The sequence below is a fragment of the Lynx canadensis genome, chromosome D2 (genome assembly GCF_007474595.2).
Source record: "Lynx canadensis isolate LIC74 chromosome D2, mLynCan4.pri.v2, whole genome shotgun sequence".
NCBI lineage: Eukaryota > Metazoa > Chordata > Mammalia > Carnivora > Felidae > Lynx > Lynx canadensis.
The window spans coordinates 67,028,284-67,051,298 of NC_044313.2; the positions used below are offsets into that span (position 1 = coordinate 67,028,284).

At 36.1% G+C, this 23,015-nt stretch overlaps 1 protein-coding gene across 1 annotated transcript in view; it reads right to left on the minus strand.

Annotated features, from left to right (window-relative positions):
- Positions 1-10,967: 10,967 nt before the first annotated feature.
- The window catches only part of BICC1 (BicC family RNA binding protein 1), a 284,184-nt gene continuing 272,136 nt past the window's right edge, over positions 10,968-23,015 (minus strand). Inside the window, exons 19-21 of the mRNA XM_030334902.1 lie at positions 21,835-21,995; positions 19,130-19,229; positions 10,968-13,689 (exon numbers count right to left, since the gene is read on the minus strand). Coding sequence (XP_030190762.1) covers positions 13,559-13,689; positions 19,130-19,229; positions 21,835-21,995 — 392 coding nt within the window. The 3' untranslated portion in view covers positions 10,968-13,558. The remainder of the gene's footprint in view (positions 13,690-19,129; positions 19,230-21,834; positions 21,996-23,015) is intronic.

A 23,015-nucleotide genomic window follows, 5' to 3' on the forward strand; every position in this document is an offset into this window, starting at 1 on the left:
CCCATTTTGTATTTCCCTCAACCCCCCTCCTTTATGGCAACCACCAATCTTCTTTTTGTATCTATGAGTCTGGATCTTGTTTTATTTTGTTTGTATGCTTTATATTTTAGATTCTACATATAAGTGAAATCATATAGTATTCGTCTTTCTCTCTCTGACTTACTTCACTTAGCATAAATCCTCAAGATCTATCCAAGTTGTTGCAAATGGCAACATTTCATTCTTTTTATGGCTGAGTAGTATTCCATTGAATATATATAAAACATCTTCTTTATCCATTCATCCTTCAGTAGATACTCTGGTTGCTTCCATATCTTGGTTATTGTAATTAATGCTACAATGAACATAGGAGTGAATGCATCTTTTCAGATGAGTGTTTGTATTTTTTTTCAGATAGATACCCAGTAGTGGAATTGCTGGATCACACGGTAAAAATTTTAATTTTTTAAGGAACCTCCAAATGGTGTGCCATAGTGGCTGCATCAATTTACATTTCCACCAACAGCACAGGAGGATTCCCTTTTCTCCATATCTTAACCAACACTTTTTTGATAATAGCCATTCTGACAGATGTGAGGCATTACTTCACTTTGGTTTTGATTTGTATTTCCTTGATAATTAGTGATGTTGAGCATCTGTATGTCTTCTTTGGAATTATGTCTATTCAGATTCTCTGACCATTTTTAATTTAAATTGAATTGTTTAGTTTTCTGTTACTGAGTTGCATGAATTTGTTACATATTTTGGATATTAACCTCTTATCAGATGTATCATTTGCAAGTATCTTCTCCCACTCGGTGATTCCCTCTTCATTTTCTTGACGGTTTCCTTTGCTGTGCCAAAGCTTTTTAGTTTGATGTAGTCACGTGTTTATTTTTGCTTTAGTTTCCCTTGACTTTGTTGTCAGATATTAAAAACCATTACTAACACTGATGTCGAGTTGCTTACTGCCTGTTTTATTCTAGAAGTTTTATGATTTTGTGTCTTAATATTCAAATTTTTAATTTTGAGTTAATTTTGGTATATGATATAAGAAAGTGGTCTTGTTTCATTCTTTTGCATATAGATATCCAGTTTTCCCAACACCATTTATCAAAGAGACTTTCCTTTCCCCATTGTCCATTCTTGACTCTTTTGTTCTAAATTAAATGACCATATATGCATGTGTTTATTTCCAGGCTGTCTGTTGATCTATATTTCTCTTTTTGTGCCTGTACCCTACTGTTTTGTTTACTATAAGTTTGTAATATAGTTCAAAATCAGGGAGCATGATACCTTTGGCTTTGTTCTTTCTCAACCTTACTTTGGCTATTCAAGGTCTTTTGTGGTTCCATACAAATTTTAGAATGATTTTCTAGAGTTCTGTGAAAAATGTCACTGGAATTTTGATAAGGATTGGATTGAATCTGTAGATTGCTTTGAGTTGTATGAACATTTAAACAACTTTAATATGTCCAATCTATGAACACAGTATATCTATTTGTGTCCTCTTCAATATCTTGCATCAGTGTCTTATAGTTTTCAGAGTACAAGTCTTCCATCTCATTGGTAAAGTTTATTTTAGGTGTTCTGTTATTTTTGATATAATTGCAAATAGACTCATTTTCTTAATTTATCTGATAGTGTATTAGTGTAGAGAAATGCAACAAACTTCTGTATATCAATTTTATATCCTGCAAATTGACTCAATTCATTTATTCTAATATTTTTTAGTGGAGTCTTTAGGATTTTCTATATATAATATTATGTCATCTGCAAATAGTAAAAGTTTTACTTCTTCCTTACCAATTTGGATTCCCTTAATTTCTTCTTCCTGTCTGATGCTATGGCTAAGACTTCTAGTACTATGTTTAATAAAAGTGGCAAAAAAACATCCTTTTCTTGTTCCTGATGTTAGAGAAAAAGCTTTCAGCTTCTCACCATTACATAGTTAGCAGTGAATTGGTCATATACAGTTTTTATTTTGTTGTAGTATATTTCATTGATAACCACTTTGTTGAGTTTTTATCATGTATGGATTTTTAATATACTCAAATGTTTTTTCTTCATCTATTGAAATGATCATATGATATTTATTCTGCTATTGTTAATGTGATGTATCACATGATTATGTTTATTGAACCATCTTTGCATTCCTGGAAAAAATTCCACTTGATCATGGTGAATTATTCTTTTAATAATATTGTTGAATTCAGTTTGTTAATTTTTTTTAGGATTTTTGCATCTATGTTCATCAGGGATTTGGGCCAGTAATTTTCCTTTTTTATAGCGTCTTTGGTTTTGACATGAGGGTAATGCTGGCATTATAGAATGAATTTAGAAACAGTTTTTCCTTTTCAGATTTTTTTTGAATAGTTTGAGAAAAATAGGTATAAATTGTTCTTTAAATGTTTGGTATAATTCACCTGTGACTTTCTGGTTCTGGATTTTCATTAGTTTTTGGTTTTTTTAATTACCAATTCAACTTCATTATGAATATAATCAGTATGTTTAGATTTTCTATTTCTTCCTGATTCAGTCCTGAAATATTGTATGTTACCAGGGATTTATCCATTTCTTCTAGATTGTCCAGTTTGTTGGTGCATCATTTTTTGTAGTAGTCACTTATAATCCTTTGTAGTTCTGTGGTGTCAGTTTTAACTTCTTTTTCATTCCTGATTTTATGTATTACCTCTCTTTTTTTCTTGATGAGTTTGGCTGAAGGTTTATCAATTTTCGTTTATGTTTTCAAAGAAACATAAGTTTGTTGATCTTTACTATTTTTTTTTTAGTCTCTATAGCATTTATTTCTACTCTGATGTTTATTATTTCATTCCTTGTATTAACTTTGTCTTTTGTTTGCTTTCTTTTTTTGGTTCCTTTAAGGGTAAGCTTAAGTTATTCATTTGAAATTTTTCTTGTTTTTTTTTTTAATTTTTTTTAATGTTTATTTATTTTTGAGAGAGAGAGAAAGAGAGAGCAGGGGAGGGGCAGAGAGAGAGGGAGACACAGAATCCCAAGCAGGCTCCAGACTGAGCTGTCAGCACAGAGCCCACCACAGGGCTCAAACTCATGAAACATGAGATCATGACCTGAGTCAAAGTCGATGCTTAACCACCGACTGAGCCACCCAGGCGCTCCAAGATTTTTGCTTCTTAAGGTAGACTTGTATCACTATAAACTTCCTTCTTAGAATTGTTTTTGCTATGTCTCATAGATTTTGGAATGTTGTGTTTCCATTTTCCTTTGTCTACAGGTATATTTTAATTTCCTATTTGATTTATTCATTGACCCATTGGTTGTTTAGTAGCATGTTGTTTAGCCTCCGTGGTTTTTTTTCTAGGTTTTTTTCCTGTAATTGATTTCTAATTTCATAACATTGTGGTTAGAAAAGAAGGTTGGTATGATTTTAATCTTCTTTAATTTACTGAGACTTGTTTGTGGCCTAACATGTGATGTATCCTGGAGACTGTTCCATATGCACTTAAGAAGAATGTGTATTCTGCAGCTTTTGGGTGGAATTTTCTCTATATATTAAGTCTATCTGGTCTAACATGCTGTTTAGGGCCAATATTTCCTTCATTTTCTGTCTGGATGATCCATTGATGTAAGTGTGGTGTTAATATCCCCTACTATTAATTATCCTCTACTATTAATATTCCCTACTACTGCTGTCAATTTCTCCCTTTTGGTCTATTAATATTTTCTTTATATATTTTGGTCCTCCTGTGTTAGGTACATACATATTTATACATGTTATATCTTCTTTCTGTGTTGACCCTTTTATCATTATGTATTACCCTTATTTGTTTTTTATTATAGTCTTTGTTTTAAAGTCTTTTTAGTCTTATAGAAATATAGCAACAATAGCTTTCCTTTCTTTTCTATTTGCACAGAATATCTTTCTTCATCCCTTCACTTTTAGTCTGTGCATGTCCTTCTGAAATGAATCTCTCATACGCAGTATATAGATATTTTTTGCTTTTTCTCCATTCAACCACTCTGTGTCTTTTCATTGGCAAATTTGGGCCATTTAAAGTGATTATTGATTGGGGGCACCTGGGTGGCTCAGTCAGTTAAGTGTTTGAATTCAGCTCACGTCATGATCACACATCTTGTGAGTTCAAGCCCTGTGTCAGACTCTGTGCTGTCAGCTCAGAGCCTGGAGCCTGCTTCGGATTCTGTGTTTCCCTCTCTCTATGCCCTTCCCCAGCTTCTCTCTCTCTCTCTCTCTCTCAAAAATAAATAAACATTAAGAAAAAAATAAAGTGATTATTGGTAGGTATGTACTTACTGTTATTTTTATTTTTATGTTTTAGGGCTGTTTTGTAGTTCTGTTTCTTCTCTTTCTCTCATCCCTTGATGAGTCTATTTAGTGCTATGTTTAGATATTTTTCTCATTTTCTTTTGTGTAAAGTTTTGCTTTGCTGTTTGCAAAATTCACATATATCATCCTATGTATCTAACAGTCAATTTTAGGTTGACAGTAACTGAAATTTGAATACATTCCAAAACTCTACATTTGTATTCCCTCCCACCAACATTTTATGCTTCTGATGTCACTTTTTACATCTTTTTATTTGATATATATATTAATAGTTTTAGTTAACTTCACTACTTTTTTAAGTTTCATAGTACCTTAATATGTGATTAATCTACTATCTTTGTTATATATTTACCTTTTTCCAGTGAGGTTTTCTATTTTCATATATTTTCCTGTTACTTATTGGTGTATTAAGCTTTAAAGAAGTTCCCTTAACATTTCTTATAAAGCCAGTCTAGTAATGATAAACTCCTTTAACTTTTGCTTATCTGGAAAACTTTTATCTCTCCCTCAATTCTTAATGATAATCTTTCTGGGTAAAATATTCTTGGTTGGAAGTTTTTTCCTTTTAGCACTTTGAATATGTCATGCCACCCTCTTCTGGCCTGCAAAGACTCTACTTAGAAATCTGCTGATAGCCTTATAGGATTTCCCTTGTTCATAAAAATTTGTTTTTCTCTTGCTGCTTTTAAGATTCTCTCTTTAATTTTTGACATTTTAATTATACTATGTCTTGGTGTGGCTCTCTTTGTGTTCATCTTTTTTGGAACTCTTGGGACTTCCTGAACCTGGATGTCTGTTTTCTTCCCTAGGTAAGGGAAAATTTTAGCCATTATTTCTTCAAGTAAGTTTTCTGCACCTTTATCTCTTTCTTGGACCCCTGTAATGCAAATGTTACTCCACCTGATGTTGTCCTGTAAGTTCTTCAAGTTGTTGTTGTTCTTGGTCTTTTTTTCTGCTCTACCATCATAAGTTCTGTTGCTTAGTCTATCAGCTCTCTGATCAGTTCTGCTTTATCAGTCTAGTGTTGAAGCCCTCTAGTGTATTTTTCAGTTCAGCTATTTTATTCTTCAGCTCTGTGACTTATATTTGGTATTTCTTTATATTTTCTCTGTTGAAGTTATTACTGTGGTCAACTATTCTCCCAATTTTGTTGAACATTTTTATGACTATTACTTTCAGTTCTTTATCAAGTGCATTCCTTGTCTCCATAGCATTAAGGTCTTTTTCTTAAGTTTTGTCTTGTTCTTTTGTTTGGAACATATTTCTTGTTTTCTCGTTTTTGTTTGAGTCTCTGTATTTGTTTTTGTGTATTAAACAGCTACTTCTCTTTTTCTTGAAGGAACGGCCTTGTGTAGGTAATAAACCATCTCATTCAACCTTGTTCTTCGTTGTTTTTGAACCTTTGTGATTGTGATTTATTCTTGATATATCCCTATTGCTGAGGTTGTGCCAAGAACTGGGGGTGTTCCAAGGGGAAGAATCTCATTTAGTACCTAGTTTCAGGGTAATTGGAAGCCAGTCTCTCAGGGCAGCAGGTTTTAAAGTATGCAAAAATATACAGTCCTGGAGGCTACAGTCAAAATTCATGCTGGCCTCCATTTCAGGAGATCATGAGGTATCCTCTAGGTGACAGCTGCAAAATTCTGGGTTCCAGATGACAGCTGCAAAATTCTGGGTTCCAGATGAATGTATAAACTTTCTGGGAGGTCTCTTTGAGCTGTAGTGAGTCCAGGAGCGTGCACAACAATGGTGTCTCCTTGTTTACATTCCCTGGAAGCACCTCCATATGCTTTAGATGTGTGGGAAACCTGAAGTCTGCCTTCAGTTTGAAGTTTCAGGCTAATAGTCCTTTTCCTAGGTAGACTGGGGTTGTGTTTTAGTGTGCTGTCTGTGCAATGCCTGGTGCAGGGCAGGGTGGCCTGTTAAAAATTGTCTGTTACATTCCTATGGATCTCAAGCATGCCAGCTCCCGTGGCCACCAAGGCCAGGCAGTAATAGGGAATCTTTGTGTAGATTTTGCAAGCCCATTGGCTTTAGCTAACTAGCTGTGAATGTAGGTGGAGGGATTTACTGGCCAATTATAGAAAGGCAGTGGGAAATATATATTGACTGAACATATTTATGGGCTTCTGGAATGCAGCAGTAGAGTGTTTTGTCTATGTAGAATATCTATATAGAATGCCATGACCACTCATACTCACAAGTCCAAGCCATCGAGCGGGGGAGGGTGACAACCACCTGTGGTTGCAGACTGTACCTAGGGAATGGGAGAATGCTACAACCATGCTCACCTGCCCCAGCCAGGAAGCAGGAGGTGCTACAACTGCCTGCTCTTTCATGCTTAAGCAAGATAGCACCATGACCTCTAACCCCTGACACTTTTAGCAAGCAACAGAATTGTGCGTCTGAACTTGCCAATTCATGCTACTGGGGTAAGTGAAGAGTGCAAAAATGGCATCCACTAACACCTCTTATCCAGAGTGATAACTCTCCCCTCCCCCTCCAGTAGATGCTTTTAGACTAGCAAATCAATCTCCTTCAAATTTAGTCTAAGAGCTTTCAAACTGCTGGCTTTTTTTTTTTTACTGGGTCTCTAGGCAAGTGAGGTCACATATGATCCCTTTGAAAGGGAACTATCAGTTTCCTATAGTACTTTGGATCCCTTAGACATTATCCCATTGTTTTTCTAAGCCAGATGTTTTGGGGGCTTGTTTCTTTGGTACAGAGCCAGAAGTTGGGATGCTTGATGTGGGATACCAGCCCCTTATTCCTCTGGAACAACCAGACTTGTGATATCCCTATTTTGTGTCACCAAACCAGGGGAGGGGGGGTTGGCGACACTGTCTCTGCCTCTCCTACATGTTTCAATGTTATCTTTTTATCTTTTGTTATAGAGAAAGAGTTCATCTACTCTTCAGGTCTTTTTTTTTTTTTTTTTCAGAAGGAAAAAGACATATGTAGCTATAGATTTGGTGTGTCTGTGGGAAAACTTGAGTTCAGAATCTTCTTAGGCTACATGGAAATCATCTTTCCTCTTTTTGAAGATGGACATTTTAACAGACAGGAGGTGATATCTCATTGTGGTTTTTATTTGAATTTCCCTAATGACTAGAGATATTGAGTATTTTTTGAGTATCTTTTGGCCATTGATATATATTTTTTGGAAAAATATCTATTCAGGTCTTTTCCCTTATTTTAATTGGATTTTTTTTTGTTTTGCTGTTGAGGGTGGTTGTTGCTACTGAGTCATAGTTCATTATATATGTTGGATATTAACCCTTTATATATGATTGCAAATATTTTTCCCATTCTCTAGGTTGTCTTTTCACTTTATTGGTCCTTTTGCTGTGCAGAAACTTTTTAGTTTGATGCTAGTCCCACTTCTTTTTGGTTCTGTTGCTGTACTGTGTTGACACTTAAAGGTGTCATACCCAAAAAATCATTGCCAAGACCCAGACCAACAAGCTTTTTTTCCTGTAATTCCTTCTAGGAATTTCATGGTCTTAAGATTGTACATTTAGTCCATTTTGAGTTAAATTTTGTGAGTGGTGTAACCTAAGGTTTCCTGCTTTTACTATGAATAACCAAATTTTTAAAGCACCATTTATTAGACAGATCATCTTTTTTCCATTGAGTATTTTTGGTTCCCTTATCAAATATAGTTGACCATACATGCTTATGTTCACTTCTGGGCTCTAGTTCTATTCCACTGATCTGTATTTATGTTTTTATCCAGGACCATACTGTTTTGATTACTATAGCTTTCATAGCATAGCTTGAAAACAGAAAGTGTGATGCCTTCAACTAAAGTCTGTATTCTCAGAATTGCTTTGGCTATTTGGGGTCTTCTGTTGTTCCACTTAAAATTTTAGGTTGTTTTTTCTACTTCTGCAAAAAAATGCCATTGGAATCTTGATAAGGATTGCATTGAGTCTATAGATGTCTTTTAGTAGTATTGACATTTAACAATATTCTTTGAACACATGAACACAGAGTACCTATTTATTTGTGTCTGACTTCTTTCATCAGAGTCTGTTGTTTTCATATTATAAAGCTTTACCTCCTTGGTTGTTTATTCCTAAGTATTTTATTGCTTTTGATGCTATTGTAAATAGGATCATTTTCTTTTTCAGATAATTTGTTGCACATAAATAGAAACACAATTGGTATTTGTATATGAAATTTATATCCTGCAATTTTATTGAATTCGTTGATCAGATCTAAGTTTTTGGTGAAGTCATTAGGAATTTTCAAAATATAAAATCACATCAACTGAAAATAGAGAAAATTTTATTTGTTCATTTCCAATACTGATATTTTCTTTTTTCTTGCCTAATTGCTTGGACAAAGATTTTTCAGTACTTTGTTGAATAGGAGTGGTGCAAGTGGGCACTACAGTCTTGTTTCTGATCCTAGAGGAAAAGCTTTCAACTCTTCACCATTGAGTATGATGTTCTATTTCTCTCCCTTCCTTGGGAAAGTTTCAGCTATTTCTTTAAATACATTGTTCCTTTCTCTTCTCGAATTCTCATGTGTTTTTGTGTGTGTGTTAATATTGTTTTTATTGTGTTCCATATGTCCTCTAAGCTTTCTTCACTCTTTATTCTTTTTGCTCCTCTGACTTGATAATTTCAAATGTCCTATCTTCCAGGTCTCTGATTATTTCTTCTGCATAGTTGAATCTCCCTTTCCATCTCTTTCTTGAGAATTCTTCAGTTATTGTATTTTTCAGCTCTGGGATTTGTTTCTTATAGTTACTATTTCTTTGCTGAACATCCTATTTTGTTCATGCATTGTTACCCTAATTTTGTTTAGCTGTGTGTTATTCGAATTCATTACACTTCTTTAAGAGGATTATTCTGAATTCTTTACCTGATAGTTCATTGATTTACATTTCCTTAAGGTCAGTTATTAGTTTTAGCTTTGGGTTTCCTTTGGTGGTGTCATATTTACCTGATTTTGTGATCCTTACATTGGTATCTGAGTATTGAAGTTGTCTCCTCTTCCAGACTTCACAAGTTCACTTTGCAGAGACAGTACTTCACCAGTCAGCTCACTTTGGGTTTCTGGACCTGTGTACTGGAGTAACATTCTTGGGCAGTGGGGCCTGCTATTGGAGTCTATTTAGGGGAAAGGTAATTGAGCTGTCAGTGTTGGGGTGGTGTGATATCGGTGTTCTAGGATTTTCTGAGTGGTGTCTTGTCCATAAATAGTTGTTAGTTGTTCTTGTGTGGGGGAGAAAAGTCAGGAACAATGTATGTCATCATATAGGTAGCCTCACTCTCTACTACTACATTCTCAGAGTGTCCTCAGTTGTAGCAGACTCATGTTCTCTCAAGGTGAACCTGACTTCTAAATATTGCAAAGTCACTTGGAGTCAAATCTAAGAAATTATGGGTCATATAACTATAAAGCTGTGGGTCATAACCCTTTGGCCACAATCCTTTTGAGGATCTCAGTAAACCTCTGAAAACACAAGGCAGATGACAGAAATACTGCATTTGAAAGCACAGGCACATTGCTACAAGATGGGCCCTTTCAGCAGTTTTATGAGACTCTGGGCTTTCTAGATGGATGCAGGAATCCTGGTGCCATAAACCTGTGGAGGTCTGTGTTGAAGGCTGGGGATAATTCATCCTCCAGTCCATTGGCTCCACCATTTTCCATTTCAAATGTAAGCTTCATAAGGACAAGGGTTTATGTTCCATTTACTGATGTTCCTAGAACAGGGCCTGGTACTGACTAATCCCTATGTATATATGTAAAAACTGAGTAATTGGATGAATAATTTACTATTGGGTTTATAGGTAATATTTCAGTTTTCAAAGATTGTCTATTTTTAAATTTTTTTTTTAAATTTTTTTTTTTCAACGTTTTTTATTTATTTTTGGGACAGAGAGAGACAGAGCATGAACGGGGGAGGGGCAGAGAGAGAGGGAGACACAGAATCGGAAACAGGCTCCAGGCTCCGAGCCATCAGCCCAGAGCCCGACGCGGGGCTCGAACTCACGGACCGCGAGATCGTGACCTGGCTGAAGTCGGACGCTTAACCGACTGCGCCACCCAGGCGCCCCAAAGATTGTCTATTTTTAAAAAACCACTGGCACAGGTAATTCAAGTGGAGATATTTCTGGAAGCATAGTAACTGGAAGGTTAGGGTTTCTCTGAGAGTTCACAAATCTCAGGACTAGTAATAAGACACTGATTCCATCTGAGAATGAGTTCACACAGAATCTCAGGGCAAGGCGCAGTGAGTGTTCAGCGTGCAGTGTGACAGCACCATGGTCAGTGTCTGGAACAGGAACCTGGGTCAAGAAGCCCAGCTGACTTTAGGAAGGAGCTCCTCTCCTGATGGATGAGATTGTCACAGTGGTCAGATATTTGACTCTTTATAAAACAAAGAAGAACAATAATAAAATCTGTTCTGTAATCTTACTCTTTTTGTACATACGTATGGGTGGCCAGAGAAACAATGATTGATTACTGGTCCTGGACTCCCTGGCTAAAATAAAGTACCTTAGCTTCTGGTTGAAAATGAGGATAGTCAACGCAAAACAACAGGAGAGAAAATTCAAACTCAATTCTACTGCAGAAACATCTTTCAATTCTGCTGAAAATGGGGGGAAAAAAGCTTTCTTAGAAAACAAAGACAGGCATAAGGTTTATGCATAAAGATTTTTTTTTCTAAAGAAAGACACATTTCATCTAGCAAGGGCAATACAAAGGGGTTATATAAATTTATTTTTCATATAACAATTGATTACTTTAGAAAAAATTCCCATTTTCAATGCTTAATTCCATCGCTCATTAAAAAAAATCACTAAAAGGACAAAAACCCACACAAAAATACAATCTGTATCTGTTCTCTATTTACAGATAACCGGTCACTATTAAGGCACAGATTGATTAAAAACTAACATTTATTCAAATAATCCAAATATTTTGTGCATCATATAACACTGACAACACCATAGACTGTAGTGTCATATTCCCTTCATTGCATCAAGAGAAAGTGAGAAAAGTAATTTCCAGTGTTTTTGTTTATTTTTAGCCACCCTATTTAATCTAGTTTAATTGGGACAGTTTTCTCTTTGGCATAGCATCAAAGCACTGTTCATAAAACCTGTATTGACTTAATACTGCAAATTCATTCTATCTTCCTCTATTGCAACTGCATGATAGAGAGCTTGGGAAAGAGCTCTAAATCATTAGGTTTTTTTTTTTTTTTTTTTTTGGAAGCTCTTATTAAGTAAAATTTAAGGCACTGAGTTGTTCAATAGGAAACAAATATGAATTCCTACCCCGTGCTGAATGTGCGGCATGATGTGTTCATATAGCCATGTAAGGCAGGGAGCGACATGTTGCACAGGGTGATTCTGTTGTACTTGCAAAAGGAGCAACTTAGTTCTTATACTTAAGCACGTAAGATTTAGTTTAGAAATGGGCATCCCCTTGGTAATGTTGTAACTGACATAATTTTATGACAGGCCCATTATCTATACCTTCTAGGTTACCAATATTATTTTTTAAGGTGAAAATTTTTCTGTGTGCAAAACTTCTCTTCAACTCTTTTTCTTACTTTAATGGTAAGACTTAGTCATGGAAAAATGTCTGGTGAATCTGTCTGATCCCACATTTGTATGAAAGTCGTCAATTATGTACGCTTATGTAATGCCTTCTGCTGAGAATATACGACAGTGGTTTATGTCCATGGAGAAAGTCTTGAATACTGAACATAAATAAGTCATTACAGTACAGGTAATTCACAACATTTCCTATGGGAAAGTTTTCCAACAAATTAATACACTTGGAAATAATATTGCTTTGAAGAAAGGAGAGGCACTTGGCGATTTTCTTCATGGATTGAAAACCTTTCATTCATCTACAATAAGATGTCTGAAAAGACCTAAGAAACAATGTTGCCAAAGTCCAAGAAGGACTTTCACAGTATAAGATAGTAACAATGAGTCTAGCCACTTAGAAAACAGTCCTTTTTTTTTTTCTTTTTTTTTTTTTTACTTTTTGCTTTCCTTTGGAACTCAGCTGTTTTTATAAACTGTCACCCTGGAAACTTAAATAAAGCCTTTCTGTTCTCAACAAACACAAGTCTACTTCAAGCAGACAGATATGGTTTTAGAAAGTCCTGTGACCATATGGAGGACAGCTAATATGTACATGATAAGGATAGCAATTTATTTCTCCTCTTAATGGCAACAGTGCTGTCTTGTCAGATGATTATTTGTCTTTTTTAAATAAAGTGACAATCTAGGGCTCCAGTTATTGAATGCCGTCCATTCTCTACCATAAATCTCTAGTAGATATCAATTTAATCAGTTATGTACTGTATGCTTATAACATCTAAAAATAAAAGTTTGATATAAATAAGTGTCCTTTAGTGGCAGTATACTACAGAGTAGCCCTTTGCCTTCAGACAACCATTAAAATCATTTTAGCAATACAGGCAGCAGCTAAATATGATGACTGCAAAGGGTTAATATTGCAAAGTTCACTTGGTCTTTCTTTGCACCTGTTATGTGAAATAGGTTCATTGCTAATTGTTTCTAGGATGCTGACATCAATGAACAGAACTGGTCCAGAACCAAGTGGAGTCACTTGCATTTCCCAAAGTCACAGAATACTCAGCATAAAACTAATAATCCAGTACCATTTCAAATAAAAATTTTACAGTCAGAAAAATATGACTAAATCTGATTTGTACCAATACATCAGGTGACATGAAAATGAGAGAAAGAGGGATAATTTCCACAGGACAAGAAATTAGAAAGTGTAAAGTGCTGAAAGACCTCAATAATTATTTTAAAGCAGTACCAGAAAATTCCATTTTGATTATTTTTTAAAATCCCCAAATGCCTAAACAAAACAAGCAAACAAAAGAACCTCTATGTTTTCTGGTATTCCAGATGTCAATTAATCCTTCATTTTAAGTAAAAAATCAGTGCATATGTTATTTAGGTAAATAAAAATAGGAAATAAAGCCCTACCCTCAAATTGCAAATTCTGTCCGATTGCCATTAAAAAAAAAGGCATCCAAGTGTGGCAGTCTGTATGATGACGTAAGATCATCTCCTCTCTTTTCTTCCTTTTTGGCACAAAGTTCAGGTGTGAATAAGATGCTTTGGTCCTGATACCAGACACCCAGAGTACTGAGGACGGTGTGCAGTGAAGGCAGTTCACAGATCTCCTGTGTCCAACTCGACAGAGGTGGTGGTGTGTACCTGGAGGTACGTACTGCTACCAGCGGCCACTGACGCTAGCAACATCTGAGTGATACTGACGGGGTAGCCTCCCACTTGCTCCGCCTTCCAGGAAAGAGGTGCGTGCAGTTGGTGGTTCAAAAAGCTTTCTTCGATTTTTATTCAGTTCTAGGAAGAAAAAGGGAGAATTGTTAGGAAATCAATGGAGAAGCTCAACGGGACATGGCAGTAGAGCTCAGAAAATGGTGACAGTAGGGTTTTGGAGGGGAAGTCAAATCTAGTGTCAAAAGGAAAAGTTTTAGTTGCTGGTCAAAACATTTCTGAAATTGCTAGAAGGTCTGATATTAAATACAGCATTTTGGTAGCAGGAGAACCAAGGACAGGAAATCATTTTTATTGCAGTTTGTAAACTATCTGGGAGATATGTCATTCTCAGAACCCTCTATACTCCAGATATACAAATTGAACAGTTTGAACTATCCCAAATGTCATTTCAGAGGCAAAGGGAGGGGCCCATCAAGCTGGTGAAAGGCATAAGAGAGAATGTATTACCAACGACACAGAAAATTATTACAGCTATTGAACTCATCCATGTGAAACACAGCCATCACTAGATTACTGAAGTCAGACGTGAAAAGAAGACCTCACACACAAACAAGAAAATAATGGAGGAGCACGCTGAAGTGTTAAGCCACAGCCCAGTGGCTCCACTGATGCCTCTGCTCCTTGGGTCAGAAAGAGTTATATGAAGAAGTCTATCAGCAGCAGTTTTCTTTGAATATAATAATCAACTTAGTAAAAATACTAACAGTTGAATCCAAATTCTGAGGAAAAACTAAGATGCTTTATTTTAATTGTAAAGAAACCAGAGTACTTAGAAAAAAAGTTTACTTTGTCTTTTGTCAAATAGAAACTGTTAATCAGAAAGGTAGAAAATTAACAGAGGCAGTCCATCTTGTTTATCCCTATGCAACATCACTCCTCCCCACCCTCTACACCACATACATTTACAAATCCTCAAATAAACCAATGTAACTCTTGCTAATAGAACTGTCAGACTCTGGATATTAGGGTTCTGACAGCCACCAAACGCAAGTATCAAATAATGGGATTATATAGTTGATGTGCTTAAAGTTGTCTTTTTTTTTTTTTCTTGAGGGGGTGGAGCCAGTGGTTCAGCATGTGCATTTGCACAGTACTCAGAACTTTTTTTTTTTTAAATTTTTTTTTTCAACGTTTATTTATTTTTGGGACAGAGAGAGACAGAGCATGAACGGGGGAGGGGCAGAGAGAGAGGGAGACACAGAATCGGAAACAGGCTCCAGGCTCTGAGCCATCAGCCCAGAGCCTGACGCGGGGCTCGAACTCATGGACCGCGAGATCGTGACCTGGCTGAAGTCGGACGTTTAACGGACTGCGCCACCCAGGCGCCCCACTCAGAACTTTTTTAACCACACATACACACAATCTCCTTTTCCAATTCTGAGGTTGCATAAGCTATGGCTACATTAGTGCTGGAGCTGAAAACAACAGACTCAAGTTGCAGAGCAGTCACAGGTGGCTAAGGACAGCCATATGGCCAGAAGTGCACTTATCTCCTGAGTTCTGGAACATGAACCAACACCCTAACACTTCACCCCACTGCCTTCCAAAATGTTAACATCTGCCCCATTGAGGTGATGCACGAGTGGAAATATCTCTCTTTTGTTCACAGTTAGGTCTTAGTGGAGAAGAAAAATAAGTGATTTAGTAGCGATTGTAATAACAAGCACTTTACAATTTGTTTTGTCCTATTTAAGTCCTCCTTAAGGAATAAATGATATTACCATTCTCCATTTTAGACACGAAAACTGAGTTTTCAAAATACACAAGAGTAACCTATCCACACAGCTGTCAAGTGACAGGCTGAAACTCTGCCTGCCTATGCAAATGCTGTGCTCTGGGCCCTGAGCTCCAGTGATCCATCCATCGAGTAGAAAAGACCAACCAAGGCATTAGGAATACAAATCTGAAAACTTGGTAGTTTCAGGTATGCCAGATAACAGAGCTGCACTTCATATTTTACTATACTAAATTTATTTTTTAAATAGAATAACATAGCTTTAAAACTCTGGAACAGCAAGGAAGGTTATCTTTATAAGATGCAGGCATGCTTATAGATGGCTATTGTTTCAAATTTCTGCAAAAACACTGTAGCAATGACATTCCTACTAAAAGCTGAACACATGTATTGTTTTTAAAAAACAAACAGAAATTCATAAATCAAGACAGAATTTAATATATTTAAAGGCAACTGTAGGAAAGTTAAGAATAAATGAATCCCATTAAGCACACAGCCTGTGAAAGTTTTATCCACCTTCTAGTAAGAAGACTGTCTTGGCCTTCATTTTCTCCTGAGAGAGTAATGCATGAATCAGGAGAACATTCCCATGCTATAGAGAAGGAATAGGAATGCATCTACCCTAGCACACTTAACATGCACAATTGAAGAAATTGGGCCACTGAAGACATACACATTTTTTAAAAAGACATTGAAAACTTTATTCTGAAAAGTCACATCAACTAGATTTTTGAGAGAATAAAATGATCATGAAGGAATTCGGCCATTCCCTAAAGATATAATTTCTAAGGTGTATATTTCCAAATGTGAAGCAGAGATAAATCTACTAGAGAGACTATCAAAGATCAAGTCCTACTGAAGAGACTTTATTTTTGTTGTTGTTTTTTACATTAAAAAGTAAACTCCCTCCTGATTTTTTTTCAAGTAAGCCTAAGAGATAGTTTGGGAAAATACCAACCTTTTTCTTTGAAATTCCAAGGTTCACACAATCCTGGCAGCTCTCAGGATCTTGTTGCGGGTCTGAACAGAGTCACAAACTAAAAGAATAGGTCGGGAAATGTTAGATCTACCTGAGGCCGTGGTGGGAAGCTTGTCAATAGGATGTTAAAGTTCCTTTTACTTTGTCCCTGTACAATTTAGTTAATCACTCACTAAAATACTGAGAAAAATCAAAGAATTTTCAAAAAAAATCACAGATTTGAAAAAAAAGATTTTTTTCTCTGATCCATCTATACTAGAGATAAATCTCATCTCCTTCTATGACATTAAAAGAAATGTCTTCTGGCCCAAGATTAAAAACAGAATAAAACCTATACTGAAGGAACAACCCTGATCACAGATTAAAAATCTATAAAATTTTTAAAAGGAATTTTGAACAAACTCTGTACCTAACCAAACTATGTAACCACAAGACAAACGTGAGTAAAAGCTGCCCAGCTACCCTGCATCCACCCCTGGAAATGGAATTTTCTGAGACTAGAAATGGATGCCTTTGTGGTCAGATGAGCTGAACTGGAAAAAGAAGGCTTTTGATGAAGGGTTTCTCAATAAAAACTTATTACTTGCAGAGAAAACAATTTACCAGGTTCAAACAGATGCACTCAACAAAGTAAGGCAAAATCATCCTTAAAATAATCAAGTACTTCACACTGTGCAGAACATTCATAAGACATCTATTCAAAGCCTCTAATTCCCTTTAAAAGCAAGAAGACCTGTGAACCCCATTGAGAGAGGTGGTCTAAAGAAATAGTATGTAATCTCAACAGAACCACACAGAGGATGACTGGAGTAAAAAAAAAAATTTTAAAGAAGCTTCAAAACCCCTCCTTTCCAACTCTACTCCCCCAAACCCACCTGAAATACATCACAAATGTGTTCCAGAATAAAGATCCTGATGATTTAAAGAGATCTGCCTGTTGCTGGAGGCTTTACAAAGTTTGGGTGCACAAAGAAAGAATTTTCATTATATGGTCTCTGACATTCCATAAATCTCTAATGAAAAATTACCAAATTCTAGAACAGATACTTTCCCAGTATAAATGTGTTGGCCCACAAGCATATTTTAACACTACAGACTTGGTGATTATGTGAGTTAATTAAATTTCAAATAGTTATTTTTTTTAATTAATAAAAGAATGTGAACATATACAAAGTTATTTTGGGTCTAGAAATAGCCCTTTAAGGCTGAGTTATAAACAAGTTGAAAACTATCCTATTGCTAGAGGTAGTAAAAAAAGAAAGAACAAGAGAATATACTGCTAATAACCATACACTGTTAAAACTGTAGTTTATTTCCACTACATCTGATGACATACCATGGGGAAGGACAGACCTCAGAAATGGAAGGTAACCTTACACAATCATCTATTCCAATCCACCTTAATGCTTAAGAAACCAAAACCAAAAGAGGTTTGGAAACTCACCCAAGGACTAATGACTTGGCAGAGGAAAGCCCATATCTCTTTATCTGAATACAGTGCTTTTTCCACTCTACCAAGCTGATCTTATTAACAAGAAAAAGCATCTTCCCTGTGGAGTTCCATTAATGCAACCACTTGGTTGGAAGAAGGATGGAAGAAGACTCATCAAACTGATGCGTGTAGAACTCTATCCATGAAGGAGCCTAACAGGCTGCCCAATGGCTGAATTTCCACCCTTATTTCAAAGCTGTTCTGCTTATATCTGCTTTAGGTATTAGGTCTAAATATAAGATTTTCTTGTGGAGTTGGGAGGGGGATGCAATCTCCTGCTAAAATAAAATGGAAAACCAGTGATTTCCATTTTATTTGCTGATCTGATTAGTGAATATTGTTTGGAAAGGATTTGCACTTGGTTAGATGCCACTGTTGGCTTCACAAAGGCATAGCCTGCAAAATCAATGTTTTGAAAAGGCAAAGTCATTTTCCCACCACACCTGACACTTGGCTTCTGCCCTTGGTGTCTCTGTCTTTTTGAGAAACTGGTACATATATAACATTGACATTAATGAACTTTATCAGAACTTCTTCAAAAAGTAACCTCATTTTTTGCCCCTAAAATTTCTGTCATATTTTTCTATATACCATTTGGAAGTACATGGTTATGTACTTATCATGCAGCTCAATTCCTCATAAATGGAAGATACCCAGTAAATATACATAAAGCATTTTCTAATACCTAGAATATGCAATAAGTGCACCAAAAAAAGTGGTCTGGGACATTATTTTCCTTCATTATTTTCCTTCATTCTGTGACTACATTCAGGATTCCATACCTTTCTGTGTCTCACAAATTCTATTAAAAGTTTGGGAAAAACTTAAAAGCATTAAGACAATACTACTAGATTCCAGCTATACCAAGGATCATTCTTTCTCTGGTGCAATTATCTTAGTTGGTATGCAAGGATACATGCATTTGAAACATGACAGCCAATCCAGAATAATTATTCACTAGTCCAATCATACTTGCTTAACACAACCACAGAAAGGAGAATTCAACTTCTCCCCCATTCTTATGTTCTGCAAAGGGCAACTTTGATTCGGTCTTTCTGAAGAGATCTGTTTTAAAGAACGACATTGTCAAGGCAGGTTTTCAGGCAATGCCTTGAGGAAGGAGTAGGGATGTTCTAGGCATTTGTCACAATGTTAATGGCAAAACACTCTAGAACCACAACCACAAGGTGCCAGCATAGTAAGCAAGTGGTTGATGGACAGAACCAGCCCCAGTGGCTGAGGCTACTGGCAGAGGTTATTCAGATTTTAAAATAGGACTATGAGCATTTATATTCACCTGAGATTGCAAGCAGCATTTTCCTCCTGGCACCAAAAGTCGTAATTCCCAGCTCCTTCAGATCCTGATCTGTGAGAGTGAGGAATGTCTGCAGATCGATCTGTGGGTGAAAAAGTAATGTATAACCAATATATTAAGTACTTATTTTTGTGCATTAAAAGTTCAACTCATTACTACACATATTTCATTTTCTAATTATGCTCTGCCTACTTCCAAAAAGGAATGATGGTGTCACAAATCTAGGGGACAAGAGACAATAAAGGTGGTGAAATGAAAGTAATGATTCTAGTAGGAGACTTAGTCTAAGCCAGTTATTTATTGCAGTTGAGATTAAAACGTTAGGTCTTAGCATCCTGGCAGCCAGAGCAAAAAGGGAAACACAAATTCCACAGGTTTTGTGAACTGATAAAAGAATACATGCCTGTCCAGAAGATAGAAAACATTTCTTGGCTTTGGATTCTGAATTAAGTGTAGTTCTATAAAAAGAAACTGAATAATACCATAAATGCTATCCTCCATTGTGTTCTACATAAGAATGGTAGAAGAATTCCCAGACTACATCAGACCCATGATTCACTTGGCTCGGTCTAGCATGTTATCTCTGAAAGTGGCCTACAAGTATATATTGGTATATAATTGCACACTCTGGCATCAGCAACAAATTGTGAAGGGAGGAAGCCCAAGGATCCCACCCTTCCTTTGAAGAAAGGTAATAGGCTCTGAAGCCAGAGAGATTTGGCTCTCTATTCCGCCTCTGCTGTTACAGTTGTGGGCACTCAGGGCTGACATACTGCACGCTGCAGGGCTGTAGTGGGCATGAAGTATGATCGCAGAGATAAAGCAGTGGGCTCACCACAGTGGTGAATAACTGGCAGTTATGGTTAGTAATTATGTATTTAGACATATCATCTGTGAAAGCGGCTAAACAAATCTTCAACCTGCTTATAGTAAACTAAATCCCACAAGCTCACTTAATAAATTCTTTTTAAGTCGTATTTGAGTATTAGAGAATATCCTACATGAAGGAAACAGAACCGAATTTATACTTTTCATTCAAATGATACAGAAATTAATTTGAGATTTTCTGTTTTCATTTTGGAAAGTACATCCAGGTCTTGGAAAACCTTTTCATTTATCATTTCTAAAGATATGCTTTTAGAAATTCTATTAAATATATATTCTTTATTATAGGGACCCCCTCTTTTAAAGTGCCAGAGATGAAATATTTTGGGTTTAGTGGGCCATACTATCTCTGTTGCAACTATTTGACACTGCTGTTTTAGCTCAAAAACAGTCATAGACAATATGGCAATATGTAAATGAATGTGTGGCTGTGTTTCAATAAAACTTTATTAACAAAGGCAGGTGTGCAGGCTACAGTTTGCTGACCTCTGCTGTAGTGAATAAATATTAGATAAAGGCAGTCTGGCTTTATATTATGTTTTCTTCTTTCTTAGATTAATTCAATAAGAAGTACATTTAATATATTTCTATGCTTCTTCAAATAAGAAATAAATATAAATTTTAAAAAATCCAGACTATCACTGAATAACACCCAGTCTTTTACTTCAAAACCTTCTTTTTCTGGACTAATTAAAATACTTCTGTCCTTGAGCTTCTCAATCAGCTACACTTGTCTAACCAGCAAAGCTAAATACGTAAATGAAATTTTTTAACACACTGATGAGTGCAACTTAGAAAATCCTCAGTTAAATGAACACTAATTCAGATTTCGGGAAAAGACAATGAAATCAATACGCTGAAATCCAACACACAGATGACAACCTTTTTTTGTGTTTGGTGTTAAAAAACAAAGTTCAACAATTACACTTAATGTTATTGAACCATGGGCAATACATTAAATTTATGATACAAAGGCCTAACGTTAGATTCTTTTTGAGAGATACATGCTTGGGAATTATGGATTTAATCAGATGTTCTCTAACATGAAATAAGCCAAACTGGAATGAAACTTAAAAACCATGTCTGGACTTGAAAAATACATACATTTATTGAAGTGTTCTAATTTTATGTTGCACTGGGTTAGCTATGCCCTAGCAATAATGACAGCATTATTAGAAAGAATCGTGTTCAGGGCTCTTCTCTTTAAGTCAGTGCATAATAATTTGGCTGATCAGTTTGGTCAAAATCCATGGTAGTGATGTTTCAGAAAACATCTTATTTCTGTCTCAGTTCAGGGAAACCCAAACAGTAAATTAATGAATAAATTAACATATATAAAAAGCACATTCTATTTTGTGAGAACAGATTCGGTAACATGACTAGGATGGGGTCAAAAAAAAACAACGGATATTTATTTCAGATGCTGTTATTTAAGAACCACAAATAAAGATAATATGGATTAAACAGTGAAATAATCTTAAATACAGACTTTGCTGTTAGGGGAGTCGTGAATCAAACGTTCCCATGAATCAATACACCGATTGGGTATTTTAGCTAAAACTAGTGGAGGTGTGTTTTTGGAAACACAATTTTCTATATTTCTGCTAACCTGTGTTTACTAGTTGCACTAAATAAATAAGAAATGAGATGACATTTTTATTAGCAGTGGAAACAAGTTATGAGGCTTTAATAAGTGCTCAGTGAAAGCACAGCCATAGGTCAGTAAGCCATTTCATTCTAGAAGTAGTCATACACACAACCAAAACAAAGATGCCCAGGAAAGTAAATAAATAATGACTGACCTCTTGTTGCTGGAAGACATCTGTGTATTTGCCCAGGCCCAGTTTGCTAAAGAGCTCAGGGAGGTCAGAGCCTTTGAAAGAGCTGTTCAAGTTACAGCCATTGCTTCCTGTCAGTGAAGAAATGCAGTCCATATAATTGCTACTGCTGAGATAGTGCTCCGCTGAAAGACAAAGGAGAGGCAGGCTTCAAGTGAAAATGCCCAGAGACAACACGGTTTAATTAAAAATTTTAATCACTCAAATATTTTAGATTTCACTGTTGGACTGAATAGAGCAGTAATTGCAGAAATACTGTAATTCCTTACTGAAACATTGGCTTTTCATTAATGAAATGCTGGTTATTGCTTTAGAGAGGCTCTTGCCATTAAAATGTTACACTTGGGAGGCAGCAATTCACCAACAGTGCCTCTGTAGTTAATAATCATTAATCATATTCTCCTGAGCATTCAGAAACATTTGCTCTTCATAATTGATATGAATTAAATGAGAAACTGGAAGAAAGATCCCCAGGATACAATAAAGGTATGGGAAGTTACTGTGAGTCCAGGCTCCTTTTGGAAAGCAGGATAGCCCTCTGTGTCCACACTTGTGTTTTCCTGTGGTCAAAGGAATTGCAGGATATTGCAACGTGTAAATCTCATCCCTTACAAAAATATAATTAGGCAGTGAGTTCACAAAACAGAGTGCTTCCAAAATTAAGAGCAAATGCAAAGTTTAAGAATGGCGCTGGAGTTTCTGGATGACAGAAATGAATCTGTCTACTGAAAAAAATTCTAAGACAGCAAAACTAGACTTAACCTTGGCTCCGCCATTGATTTGGCGGGCAAAGATTTCTCCACATTGTCTGTGGTGCTCAGACCCAATAACACTCATTTCTGGGTGATGGACTGGTGAGTCATACCAAGTACTTGACCAAATATTGAATATTTGAAACACTCTCCCAGAGCTGCTTTGGAGAGCCCAGTAGAGCCCTGCAGCTATCCCTACTTCCCTGACCAACAACTAGCTCTTATCCATGCGGGAATTCTTCCCCTTATACCAAAGTTGCAGCTGCAGGAATGATTCCAAGGTTGATGAGGGCAGAGGATGCTCACCTAGCTAATCAGATACATCTTATCTCCTCCGGCCAATGCATTCTCCAGATCTAAGAATCCTGTTCTAGATTGTTTTGTTTGCCACTA